Genomic DNA, 14,324 nt, shown 5'->3' on the forward strand with positions numbered 1-14,324 from the left:
TTCCCTGCTTCTAATTCCATCTGGAAACAGGCTCAATTTCACTTTTCATGGGTTATTTGGTCCAAGACTGTAATGTATTTAATAGCAGCAACTATTTAACTACAAGTGAACTTGTGTTTAAGGACTTATTGAAAGTTTGTATTAACTTTTAATCTGTTGTGTGATTTAAATGTTTGACTGTAGGAGTGTGATCTTATTAATTAGTTACCAATGCTTTCTGTCTGTCAGATAAAGAAAGATTGTATTTTGCAGATGGTGTCCAGCTTCTCGAATTTATATATGCTTCCAGTGGAGAAAAAACAGGAATTGTGAAGAAATTTGAACAGTTTGAAAACAGAGAACTTGAGACAGTCAGACAACATCAGATTGATTATCCCATGTAAGTATATGCAAGTAATTGAACGGGGCCGTATTTGGGTTTCGAAGGCTATAGAATGTACTTAAACTCTTGGACTATACCACAAATTAAAGGAATACTGCCTAGTTTGAGAAAAGGTGCCAAAGGAACCTAGTTAGCAGACCCTTCTGATTCCAGTTTTGGACAGGCTTAAGCTGAACCTCAGGAAGATACTTACAGTATGTGTTAGTGCAGTGCTGTGTAGGAGGTGTGACTGGTAGGTGTCACTGAATGGGTTAGGTACAGTTAGGAGGCTGTTAGCTGTATCCTGCGGTCATGATCAGACTGCTGCCTCATGACTAGCTAACCTGGGGTTTTCTGCATTACAGACAGATCTGCATTTCTAACATTGTTTGCAGACCAAGAGCAGAGTAGGATTTCTTGCAAGGGCAAGCGGCATGAACAGCTTTATCCCTATAAATTCACACTGTAGTGTATTTTGCAGCTGACAAGCCCTTAGTGATAGAATCCTCTGCCTAGATAAGTCTTTCAGTTTGAGCTCACTCCAATTCCTTCTACCACTGCTGTGTAAACTCTCCTATTTAGACAGGAGTACAACTCCTTAGCCCCTGCACACTTTTCAGTTACAGAGAAATCACTCTCGTAAGGTCATCTTGCTCAACTCTGGTCCCCCTTCCCAAAACTGTCACAACTCTTCAGTCATGTTTTGCAACTTGAGGGGAAAAGAGATATATAAATATACCTCCCTTCCACCAGATCCTCTTACCCTGGCAACATCATTACAGAAGTAAGAAATGATTGCAGGAACTGGAACTTGCCTGCTGGTTTGCATTTGGCCTGCGGCCACAAGAAGAGTGCCAAAGAAGACTTGCCAGAGAGCACAGGTTGCATGCAAATTACTAGCTCTCAAACCATAAATGAAGCCATAAGTACAGAGCAATTTTTAGCTCCTGGTCTCTTCAGGATGGGTCTGCTGCCCTTTGCTCACCAACACAGTTGCATTCTGCTTCTGGCACTGAGGCACTCAAGCTCTCATTTAGAGTATATGGCATGAATTTATGCAGCTTTGTACCCACTCCACATAGTTCTTGCCTTCAGGTGATGTCTTCAGTGTGTGTCGTGGCTGTGTGACAGAACAGTGGTTCCCCACTCTACAAAAGGTCAACAGAAGCAGATGGATCTAGCTGAGGTGACTTGTTTGGCTCAATCAGGGAGTTGTAAAGAAAGAGCCCGAGATAGGTAACTGTCATTTGAGGTGGAGAGCCTTAGGGCAGGCTGGGACTGTAAGGGACTACTCACACTGTTTGGCATTCTGCAGCAATGGGGATACGAAATGAGTCAGCATTGTCCCAAACTCTGTCCCAAAAAATGTGTCCAGAACAAATACGGTCTCAGACTGGCAGTCAAGGATTGAATGGAGACTGAGGCAATTGAGTTTGCTGTATTGGCAGAGATGATAGATGAAAAGAACAATATATAAGCATGGATACATGAGCAGTATTTCTGGAAGCACAATGTTTGCCTGTAGGTCCTAACAATCAATATACAAGTGATTGTCATTTACAAACCTTTCTACCTCATCCATGTACCATCTCTGGAGAAAATAGTGTTATTAGCTATTTGAGGCATAGTTTCCATTAGGGAAAACTTAATCACCCTTGAATTTTTTTTTAAAGCAGGAAAGCAGGTGTTCGGCTTTCAGACCTACAGTGGTTTAGTTTAGGAAAAGATACAAGGTACTCATGCTAAGCAATTTCTTGAGAGAGAAGCAAGGCAAGCTGACCCAATTCTAAAATATTATAAACAAATATTGACCATTTTTATTGATTATAGAAATGCAAAAGGTCATTAAGTCTCTTTCTGAAGGTCACTAAGAAAAGTGAACTATTTCATCAGATATGATAATAATTATAATGCTTTGCTGAATTGTACATTGGAGGTACAATTTTCAAAGTCATTCAGCATTGACCTAACTGCTGTGGCAATGTTACAGGAATAAGTGATCAAATTTCTGTTAAGAGCATGGAAGCAGATTTAGTCTGGCACAGAGGAACTCCTTAAAATTAGAGACTGTGGTATAAATTCTGCTTTTAGTGCCTCAACCAGCTTTGAACAGAAATTTCTAAGTACATAGCACTTAGAACACTGTTGGTGTTTGTTTTTTTATTTTGCACTGTTCATAGTTTGCAGAGGCTCTGCCTTTATTTATCCTATGATACTTCTGTGACACCTATTCATACCTATCTGCACTGTCCAGAGATTGGATTCATTTTTAACTGCTTCTCCCAAGCACATTTTCACAGTTCTCTTTTAGTATAGAAGACACAGCTTATAGTTTTTACTGGCTTTGACAATCAAGGTGACAAGACCATGCATCTGGGGATTTGGTTCTGTAGTCTGTATGTGGGAGGTTGGCTCCAGTTTTTCTCGGTTGTGTTTTCAGTTCCTTGTTGATGTGGGATCTGGAAGCAGCTCTGACCCAGCATTCTGGAATTGATTCAGATAATGCTTCCTTACTCTCTTCTCCTGTTGTTACCACAAAAGTCTGCCGTTAGAGATCAAAGATCCAAGAGTCTTAAGTGTGGTTGTTCTGAGGGTTTTCAATGCAGAGGATTTTTTCTATTCTGAAGATTACATGTGTGAAACAGATTTGCTAAATTAAAGTGAAATGCATGCTTTTCAAATTATATAGAGAGATTTCTCATCAGGAGTGGATTTTTTGTTTGTTCTTGCTCATGCAGGTTCACCGTTTCAATCTGGCTGTATCTACTCCATCACTGTGAAAAGGATCTGTGTGGTATACTCTATTTTATTGATTCAAAAGAAATGTATGGTACTCCTGCTGTATTTCTAAATGAGGAAGGTAAGGGATATTATTAATGGCTTTCAGAAGAGGTCTAATACAGTCTTTTTAGATCTGTGCCTAGGAATAACATTTATAAAAGTACGTTATCAGACCTATTTTGTGAAATTGATCCCTTGCAAAATGCATCTTTTTGACTATAATGTCTCAGTAGGAAAGTAGCTACTAAATTAACAGAAGACTGAGAAGTAGTTGCATAGCATCTAGTCTTGGCAAACTTCAGGAAATGTCTGCTTTGTCAGGAGAATAGCCTGAATCTTAACAGCCAGGAACATAAACTGAGATTAAACAGTCTTACCTGTTACCTCAATGAACAAGCTTTCTTGTTATTATTGAAGTGTTATTTTAAATTGATCTTAATTCCTATATACATACAACATAAAAAGTTTTGATAATTTGAAGTAACCTCAGAAAAAGCCCAGATCATTCAAGGTCTTGCCTGCATTGCAGTGTTCAAGAATCAGTCTGTTTCCCTGATCCAGAGGAAAGAGGTAGCACTGTCTTAGTCTCACAAAACTTGCAGTAGGGGGTCTATTCTTGTTAGAAGGCAGCTGGGAGCTGGCTGCCAGGCTCACAGAGGAAATAAGCATGCAGAGTTTTAAAAGTGCACACCTGGCTTTCTCATCATACGTTTTTTTCATCCTTCCTTGCAAGTTTGACAACTGACCTCTTCCTCTCTGTTATTTTTGTCATTTTCGTTTTCTCTGTCATGTAGCCAATTTTGATAATTAATCTGTCCATTATAAACCAGATGCTTTTCTTTGAAGAACAAAAAAAATGGAAGTTATCAGCTTGACCTTAGATTTATTTGGCAAGGTTTTAGGGCCAGTTTTATTCTCAGTGTTAGGCTAGATTATCATAATAGCCTGTCCTGGTCTTAAAAGCTCAGACCATGAGTGTAGCTTTTGCAGGTCCAAGAAGTGGAGGGTAGAGTCATCTTGTACTTGATCATTGCAGTCACATGTCACCAGTTGAGTGCTGAGTGGATGCCACTGTTTACTGGTCCCTCGTGCTGTTTACTGCAAGTCACAACTGCTTTCTGGTGTTTGAGATCAACTGTGGCAGCCTCCCTGTTTGCCTTAGATTTAGTCTGTTTAACCCTCAGACAGTTGGTTTTCAGTCTGTGGTTTCATGTGGGAGCCTGAGCATCAGCATCTGAGATGTGTAACTGAAATACTGTGGAGCACTGTCTGTGGGACTCTCTGAGAGCTGGTGTATGGGTTGGTAAGTGCCCACATTTCTGTTGTTGGTGATGAAGGGGCTGAAAAGGACAGAATCACTGTGAAGAATGCATTAGTAAACCCATTCTTGCTGCTAATGTTTCTGTGGTGTTTATTTTCTTATTCTTCCTTTCTTGCTGTCAGGTTATGTGCATATTCAGATGCATCTCGTGAGAGGGGATGACCTTGCAGTGAAAACTAGCTTCAGCCTTCCTCTAAAGCAATGGTTTCGACTGGATATCTCCTTTAAGGGTGGACAGGTATGCTTGCTAATGAATTACAGGATCAAGGCTGAGATTTGTATAATTTGATTGTGCCTCTGACGACTCGTTAGTAGCTGAGACTGAGAGAAATACTGTAAATTGTATATGCTGACAAAGCAAAAGAAAATGTAAAACTAGAAGTTGAGGACATGTTCAGACCATCCTGCTTTGGGAAATCAACTTTGATTAATTGAGTTGGATTGAGTGCACCCTCAGCAAGTTTTCTAATGACACCAAGCTGTGTGGTGTAGTTGAGATGCTGGAGGGAAGGGGTGCCATCCAGTGGACCTGGACAGGCTTGAGAGGTGGGCCAGTGTGAACCTTGTGATGTTCAACAAGTCCAATCCACCTGGGTCAGGGGATTCCCAAGCACAAACATGGGCTGGCCAGAGAGTAGGTGGAGAACAGCCCTGGGGAGAAGGACTTCAGGCTGTGGATTGAAAAAAAATCATTCAATCATTTGGGCTGGAAAAGACCTCAAAGATTATCGAGTCCAGCGTTTGACCAAACACCACGATACCAACTAAAACCAGAGCACTGAGTGTCACATCCACTTGTTCCTTGAACACTTCCAGGGATGATGACTCCACCACTAACACGGGCAGCCTCTTCCAGTGCTTGACAACCCTTTCAGTGAAGAAGTATTTCCTAACATCCAATCTAAACCTCCCCGGGAGCAACTTGATGCTGTAATAAATGTACCCTATAACATTTCTTTTATTGTAATTAATATTTTGTGCTCTTTTAGATTGAAGTAAGCAGTGTTGGGAAGAACTTGAAAAGACATCATCATCAATCTTTTACGTAAGCAGCATTTTCCCCTTTGTGGAGTAATATGCGTGTATATGTTCAGATACAGAGAATAGGAGGAGAGCACAAGTTTGTAACTGAGATTCCAGTTGATTTGAAAAATGTCTGTGGTCTTTTTCCACACTATGCTTTCAAATTCAGTTTGCTTTAATGTGCTTACATTAAGCACAAGCTGAGTATTTTTGTTAATGCCATGAGTTAACATGGTGCATGATCTAGAGTTTGATAACCCCCACTACAAGCTGATTGGCAGGTCAGTGGCATTAAGATCAGTCTTCAAATGAACTTTCGGTCTTACTGAAGTCTAGTTTTACTGTTGATGTGAGAGGTAGTATTAAACCAGGGAAATTGTTACTTGCTTTGCTTAGTTAGAGAGCAAAATTGCTACCAAAAGTATTCTTGCTCTGTTCTTTATTCTAAGCAACAGAATAATTTTTTAAATGGATCTTTAGTTGTTCTCTTTCACTATAATTTAAGATGGACTCTTTCTTGTGCAAATAACTAAAAAAGGCCACTGTTGATAAGGGAACTACCTAACAGTGAACTGCATGGCAAGTCAACCCTGACTGCAGGGTTGTTCCTTCTCTGCTGTGCTTTAAAAAACAGAAATTGATAAGTTGCAGATGATAACTCTTGGAGAAAGGTAACTTAAATTTTCATATGCTGATTTTAGAAAAGTGAAAGGGAAATGTGGAACTGAAAAAATTGAGGTTGAGTAATGATGCATAAAATATCAAAAGATACTTACAGATCAGAAAAATAAAACACCCTCCTGGTTTAATATGTTTGTAGACAAGGAATTTGTTAATTTTACTGCAAAATTTATCACACTAAATTGCAGAGTAGATTTTGAGAGTAAATAAATGAGAAAAGAAAAGGATACTGGCAATGAGCTTAAGACTGTCAGTTGCAGAAATTCTGAGAAATACTAATTTCTCTTTCTTCTTTCACAGTACCTCTAGATAGTGCGCTTACTTCTCTTTCATGTTCTCAAGTTTTAGGGAAGATTTCTATTATGATGACACTGCTGGATACTTTGTTCTTGGAGGCAGTGGGTATGTAAATGGTATTGAAGCGTTTTTTGGACCTGTGAAATATTATCGTCTCAGTGTGTTGGAAACAGAACAGGTAAGCAGAAGCACTACTTGGAAATGTTGAAATATTAGCAGCCAACTATGACTCTATTTTATTTTTTCAGATGGAGTGCTCATCAGGTGATAAACTAGGGATGAAACACCATAGTATCTGGGAACATATGTCATATATGATAATTTTCTGTTGAAATCTAGCAGTATTAGTTACCATTTCAAATGCTAAATGATAATATTTCGGGAAGTGTGTGTGTAAAGGAGTGTTTGTAAATCTATATTTAATAAGGATGTATTTTCAGTATTGCTTTGTTCGCAGAGTTTCTGATGATACGGAGTTGGACACATTTGATTAATCTATGGTTTTGATAAAACTGATGGTAAAAAGTCACATAGGTTTGGCCAGTTTTGGAAACTTGTCTGTGATTTTTGGATTATGCTGACCATTTAAATAGACAATAGTCTACTGTGGCGAGCATCAGGTTGTCTGACACACTAATATGATGTGCCAGATAAGCTGATGGTAGTGAAGAATCTGTTTCCTTTTGTTATTTGTGTACAATGCATCTTTCTAGCTGAGCATGCACAACAACAGATACTGGCGATGTCATGTATCCATCATTTGCCTTTTTATAGATTTCTAACCCTCATCATGACAAAGACACAGTGGAACAAATTGAACTTTACTACGAGAGATGTATGGACATTCAAGAAATAGTTTATGACTACACATATATTGTAAGACAAGGCGAAAAAATGCGCAGAAGTTGTAAGTGTTGATCTGTGATGAATTCTAAACTGTCATCTTTGGAGACCTGTTTTCCGTCCTTTAATAATCTGGATATTGATCATCAAAAGTAAACTTTAATTCAGTCATAACAAGAAAAAAATGCAATTTGAAGAGTTTAGTCTTGTTACTGATAGCTAGAACTGGGGTTTTGTCCCTGCAAATACTTTTGTGTCATGGAATAAAAACTTAAATTATCTTGATATGTCTTCTCTAATTAGAGAGGTTCATAAAGGGACAAAGAAATACTTTCAAGCTTTTATGTACGCTACGCAATTGCCTCTCTTCCATTTCATTTTTGAAATGACCCTAGAGGCAAATGGGTGGGTTTTGCTAGAATGTTTCTGCCAAAGTTGTCTTACATTCAGTAATTAACAGTTTTCTACCAAAGTGTCCACTTTGGTGAAAGAAGAATGACATAGCTTAAATGTGTGCTGAAAACTAGCTTATGTTTCTAACTAGAATTCGGTTGCATGCATTGTGACTGGAGTATGGAAGAAGAAATCTAAATGTATTTGTAAGTGGCCTGTGCTAGCTGGATGAATTTTTAGCACTGCTTTGTGTTAAGGGTGTGTTCATCTTGTCCATGAATTTTTAGTGTCCTAGAAACATCTTTTTTTCTGTCATAAACTTGTTATCAAGACCAAAAAGTCAGCTTTCATGTCTTAAATATGTTGTTTTCTTTAGGTTACTATGAAAACTATTATTTGGAACTGATTCACAAATATGGAGAAAAATCCAAATGTGATGCTTTCATGTGGGGAAAAGAGCTCAGGGAAAAGTACCACACTTTGTTCAAACTGTTACAAGAGATGGATTTCAGTAGTCCAGATGGTAATCATGTTTCCTTTTTTTTTTTATTGCTCTTAAATAACTCAACAATATTTGTTGTGTAGTTTAGTATCATTTGACTTATGTTCATGTGTTATACTTTTGTTTTTCATATCAGCTAACTTTATAAAGGAGTATTATGTGGCTTATATGTTTCAATATGCTGCAGATGAAAGGATGGCTTATTAGATAGAAGGAATCATAGAAGTATCCTTATGCTTTTAGTGGTTAGTTACTTTGAGATGGTCTTTTGGATTTTTATTCACTCTTCATATTCAATAATACCTTGTGTCTCTAGGAATTTTGTTTATCTATGTTGAGAATACCATTCAGCATGAGAAATAACAGAATCTGTCTGAGTCCCGTTAAATTAAGGAGGGGAAATTGGTTCCTAATTTTAACTCTTGCAATAACTGTGTGTCCTATATTTGATTTTTAGTGTTAGAAGATGGAAGTGATACAGTTGTAGAAGTTGGCCGGAGGATATTTGAGAAGGTTGTGAAAGGTCTGTCCAGCGCCAATGGCCTCAGCAATTTGGGCTCCTCTGTGCCTCTCCTGGTGGATTCCAGTTGTTGTGGATACCATAAGGCTTCCTATTTTCTTGCAGTTATATTTGAAACAGGGCTCGGTGTGTCTGTGGATCGTATAAAGGTACTACATTTAATATGTTCTGTTATGTCTGTGAAATCAATTACCTTTAAAGGCTTTTAAGAAATGGGATGATCAATTGAATTTAAAAAAGTGAAGTGGCATTCAGACCTAGGTGGTGGTTGAAGGGATTCTCCAATAAAGCTACTAATTAATACCTTGATGGCAGTGATATCTATATGAAGGCCTGATGGTGGGAGACTTTATCCTGCTCAAGCAGAACAAGGAAATCAATGATTTAGTAAAGACCTAAAAATGGTGGTAAAGTGAACAGCATAGAGAGTACTGCTTTTCCTAGTCACTGTGGAGCTAGGATGAGTAAGAGCCCTTGAGTCATCCACAGTCATTTGAAGACAGGTAGGAAAAATGTCTCAGATCAGGCAAATCCGAAGTGGAAAGGTTGCATGGTACAGTCAGGAAAGAAGTCTGATTTTAGAGTGTGCAAAAATGTGACGCTGAGCATATTGTGGGGGTCAAATGAGCAAGGGTAGGCAAAGTAGGACAGTTTTCTTTTGTAAAAAAGTGACCGTGCTTCAGCTGAGCAACTGCAGAGTTTGAGAACTCCTGACGTCTTAGGCAGGTTGCAAATAACTGAAATGTTTCGATGTGATTCTATTGCAAGGTCAAATAAAGGGTAGATGTTCATATGTCCGGGGAAGAAGGCAACTCTAAAATTTCCATTAGATATTTAATTGTGATATAATAGTATAATATCAAACACTCATAAAGAGCAGATGATGTGTCTGTTGTGGATACAGGATTAGAAATCAGAAGAACCCCTGACAGGCCAATCAGAGACCGAGCTCACCTGCAATTCTTCAAAAACAAGAAACCTTAGACAGGAACGTTTTTTATACCCTAATTATAGAGTATACCTAGTGCTAATTATGGAGGCTAAGTCATTTTATCATTTGATCTGCTACAGATAGTGTAGGAAACAATTTAATATCCAGCACAGATGGGACACCACTGGTTTTCTTACTGTGTATGTAAAAAATAATAGTAGTGCTGAAAATGTTTTTTGGCAAATGTGTGGTGCATAGACCAACTAACATGTACCTCAAGGATGATTTGTGCTAAAACCTTATCAGCCATAGATCCCATCCTACTAGTCCTGTCAGAACTCTAGGGTAAGATTTTCAAATGCTGTTTGTTAGCTTCCATATGTTTCCACTGAATTCGGTGTGAAAACTCCAGTTGGCATCAGTGGGAGTAGTTAAGTCACTGCTGAGTATAAAAAGTGTCAGAGTATAAACAACACTGTAGTAAAATGACATTAAAAAATTGCTGCACACTTAGTGGTGACAGAATAAATGCAATACTTGAAAAGTGTTTAGAGCCTAGTTTTTCTCTCAAGTCTTTCTGTGCAAACATAAGACATTTTAACTGCTTTAGGGCTGTGCTTGCTTCTGTAACTGTGTTTACATGATATAGCTAGTAAATCAGGTATGAGTATGAACATTCTGTTCCCTGTAAATCTCCTGCAAAGTGCTTAACTTGTGAGATGTGCAGTGAATTCACTCTTGTTTATGTCTGTTGATTTTTGCCAGGGACTGCTGTATAGTTTAGTTGGTGCTCAGGGGAACGAGAGACTTTCTGTGATGAATCTTGGCTATAAACATTACCAAGGCATTAATAACTATCCACTTGATTTGGAGCTGTCATATGCTTATTACAGTAATATTGCAATAAAGACATCCCTGGATCAACACAATATAAAAGGGGAACAGGTAAAAGAGTTATAAATATATCTGAATTTGTTTTCTGTGCAAGTTATTTTTCATATTTATTTTATGTGGCTAGAAGATTTTTGTCTTGATGTACAAATACTAGCTCATGTGATTTCAGTCCCTGCCTGTGGCAGGGGTGTTGGACTAAATGGTCTTTAAAAGTCCCTTCCAGCCCAAATCATTCTGTGATTCTATGATTGTTACAAAATCCCCCAAATTGTATGTAGATATCATTACTGTGTTTCTTAGGAAGGGGGAATCAAAATCAAAATCGGACTCAAATCCTCAGAATTGTCCACAAGCCTGTTTTTTGTTAAAGCCCAAGCCTTATTCTTGGGCCCTAAATCCTCACTCAGATTTTCAATTATTAATATAATTGGATGTGTTTATTAAGCAACTGATCTGCTGTTTCAGTAGACAGACATCATGAAGTTCCTACAAAAGATGAATTGTCCTCTCCATACTTACACCTTTTCTATAATCAAATTTAATGACTTGGTTAAATAGTTATCTGATAAAGTTACAATAAAATGATTTTAGAATAAGCTGCTAAACAGGAGGTAACAGAACTTTATTTGTAAAGAATAGTCGAGGTAGGTTAGTGCCAGAATCCTGGCTTATCAGAAAGAATGATTATTGTACAAAAGATAGAGAGATTTTAATTGCTGAAGAACTAAAAAAATCAGCAGATTTACCAAGATAAGAGTGCCGTGAGTCAGGTCTTCATCAAGCTTTCTGCTAGCTTTTTTTATCTTTTGAAAGAGATTTCTATAGAAATTAAAAATCCTTAAAATGCTTAAAAACACTTCTTTGTCATTTTTAAGTGCAATTAAAACCAAAAGATGGTTTGGGGTTTTTTTTTCACTTGTTGGTGTCTTGGTATATCTCTCCGTGTAGAGTGGACTTATAGTTTTGGAACAAATCAGTAAATGTTTTTTACAGTGGAAGTGAGAATAGTTCTTAATGCACTGGCCAGCAGAGGAGTGATGAGAATTTTAAAACTGAGAACTGATCGTGAATTTTTAGGGATAAGCAGAAAATGGACAACATTTCCATTTTGGTAGCAGATGTAGAAATTCATTGTGAAATTCATGTGGAAATTAATTTTTTTCTGTTCACCTACTCTTCAGGCATTTGTTGAAACGATAAGACTGATGGATGATGAACTGCTAAAAGCTCAAACAAAAGAAAATGGTGATGTCTTTATGTGGTTAAAACATGAAGCAACAAGAGGAAATGCAGCTGCACAGGTATAAAGTAATACATTTCCCCTTTCTTGGTTTTAGACACACTCAGGAAAGTACATTTATAGACCACGTAGGAAAGTTGCAGAGGAAAGTGGACAGACATTTTCTCCTTTCACCCAGAATTGCTTTTTTTTTCCCAGCTTGAACTATTTCCCACGTTCCTGTCCAATAATATCCAGTAATCATGCAAAAGCCATAACAATGATGCGAGGCAAAAGGGAAGAGTTGTCAAGTCTTGGCAACCTCCTTCTCTGATCCTTTTCCCTGGTTTTGTATTTGAGACAGTGCAATTACTGCTGCTGATCTGAGACTGGTAGCAATATATTGTAATACTGAGACATTTACACGCATCAAATCCATCTGTTACTTACTTCTGCTCTTAAATCAGTCCAGACTTCTATGATACTGACAGCTGTAAAAAGTACCCTGCTGTAAAGTTAGTATCAGTACGTTCCACCATTGGAAAGGCCTCTGAATATTCCTGATAACCAGTTGTTTTCAAACTATTGAGGGTGTGTAGTATTTTCTTCACATATTTGAAATGCATCTAAGTCTGCAAAAGTCTGCTCCTGCAATTCCAGTTTCAATACTAGCATTCATAGCATTACTCCTGATGTTGTTTTCTTTTAGCAACGTTTGGCTCAGATGCTGTTTTGGGGTCAACAAGGAGTGGCAAAAAATCCTGAAGCTGCAATAGAATGGTATGCAAAGGGTGCAATAGAAACAGAAGATCCAGTGTTAATATATGATTATGCCATTGTGTTGTTTAAGGTAAGTCATGTTTCATGTTTTCACTTCAAAATAATCATTCCTATAACATGATGTTTCTAAGTTATCTGCAGTGACACACAGTAAGAGTGTATACAAGTGCTTTTAGATTTACTCTGAAAATCAATCAATAGTGATGAAGCTAATGTTGACTTTTACCAAAAAGGCACAAAAATTTTAAAACGCCCAATTTGAAAGCAGTCTAGTTACTTTGTTCCTAGCCAGATTCAAGATCAAAATACCAACCAAATTGTGGATAGTAATTTTTCCTAATGTCTTGTCTCCTCAAAAATCCAACCAGCTAGTAGGCATAGGCTTTGGTGTAGAGATGTAGGTAAAGGTTTGATCCTTTCTTAGAATGCCCTTTATTAGATCTCTAGGATTTTTTTTAGTTGGAATTAAATTATCTCCGCGTGCAGTTACTTTTCCCTGCAAGAAGCAGTAGACAGATGAGGCTCAACTGAGGCATAACCCCACCTGAGTCAGATAAAGGTGTATCAGCTAAGTGATGTCACCCCCTAAGACATTCAAGAGCACTAAAAGTTAGAAATATTAGTGAGGAACTGTTTGGTTGTCATTCCTTTGACAGTGGAGGGTTTTTCTCTAGAAAGTGCTTGCTTAAGTTTTGCTTGTGCTGATTTTGAGCACACATAATCTATTTGACCTATGTCTGGAATTAATTTGTGTGAACATCATAAGCATGACATCTGTGTATTTCCCGTAGAGACACTCTTAACATCCTTTTTCAGGAAAGCTGAGAGCTCTTGCTCACTGCCAAGTTGTGCACAACTTATTCCCCTCTGAATGCTATTCGTTCTTCCTTAGCTGCTCAAAATTAATGATCTGTGATATTATTTATCCATAAAAATCCCTTGAATATATTGGTGAAATAATTGTTTCTAGACTGAATCACTGAGATTTTGTGAAGGAAGGATGAACACAAAGCTGTTCATTTTGTTGTAACTGTTTAAAGCCAAATAACAGTAAGTAATAGGATCAACATTAAAAGGCATTTTGAATGTGCATAAGTGAATTTTTATCAGCCTGCATTTGTAAACAATGATTGTTTCACATATCCATTTCCTAGGGTCAAGGTGTGAAAAAGAATATAAAACTTGCATTGGAATTGATGAAGAAAGCAGCAGCCAAGGTAAAATGCAATCAATATTTTATTGTAGGAGTTCTGTACCAGGTGCTAATAACAATGAATTTTATATAAAATGCCTGTTGCCATAATTCCGTGTCAATACTGCTTGCTTCTTCCAGTGTCCTCACCATGAATGGTGAAAGCCTTATTTTCCCAAATTGGGAGACTAGACCACTCAAAATCAGCCAAAATTTCTGTGAAAGAGAAAGAATTCTCTCTACTTATATCTTTTGCAACTTGATGTTAGTTAAGTGATTTACAGAGTGAATATTCAATCCAGGACTATGTTGTTTGCCTTATGTTCCTAAGCATTAAGGGAGAATACCTGGATGTCCCAAAGCCTCATGGATTTTTCCATAGTAGGGAGAAACATTGATAGGCACCACGGAGCAGAGGAGCCTCACTCCATTTAATGATCTAGTACAGTCAGATTACCCAGGCCGTGACTTGGTCCTTAGAATAAAAATGAAAGAGTACCTAGACCTGGAATACATTCCTAGCTCTTAGAACCAGAATTAAATTACTGATTATGACAGTAAGACTTCACTGCTGACCACCATGAGA

At 37.8% G+C, this 14,324-nt stretch overlaps 1 protein-coding gene across 1 annotated transcript in view; it reads left to right on the plus strand.

Annotated features, from left to right (window-relative positions):
- Positions 1 to 14,324, plus strand: part of SEL1L3 (SEL1L family member 3) — a 32,109-nt gene that overhangs the window by 2,011 nt on the left and 15,774 nt on the right. The window contains exons 2-13 of the mRNA XM_008645011.2: positions 253 to 379; positions 3,100 to 3,221; positions 4,586 to 4,701; positions 5,453 to 5,508; positions 6,510 to 6,642; positions 7,239 to 7,371; positions 8,077 to 8,223; positions 8,660 to 8,871; positions 10,419 to 10,598; positions 11,729 to 11,848; positions 12,476 to 12,616; positions 13,701 to 13,763. Coding sequence (XP_008643233.2) covers positions 253 to 379; positions 3,100 to 3,221; positions 4,586 to 4,701; positions 5,453 to 5,508; positions 6,510 to 6,642; positions 7,239 to 7,371; positions 8,077 to 8,223; positions 8,660 to 8,871; positions 10,419 to 10,598; positions 11,729 to 11,848; positions 12,476 to 12,616; positions 13,701 to 13,763 — 1,550 coding nt within the window. The remainder of the gene's footprint in view (positions 1 to 252; positions 380 to 3,099; positions 3,222 to 4,585; positions 4,702 to 5,452; positions 5,509 to 6,509; positions 6,643 to 7,238; positions 7,372 to 8,076; positions 8,224 to 8,659; positions 8,872 to 10,418; positions 10,599 to 11,728; positions 11,849 to 12,475; positions 12,617 to 13,700; positions 13,764 to 14,324) is intronic.

The sequence above is a fragment of the Corvus brachyrhynchos genome, unplaced genomic scaffold, assembly GCF_000691975.1.
Source record: "Corvus brachyrhynchos isolate BGI_N302 unplaced genomic scaffold, ASM69197v1 scaffold80, whole genome shotgun sequence".
Taxonomy (NCBI): Eukaryota; Metazoa; Chordata; class Aves; order Passeriformes; family Corvidae; genus Corvus; species Corvus brachyrhynchos.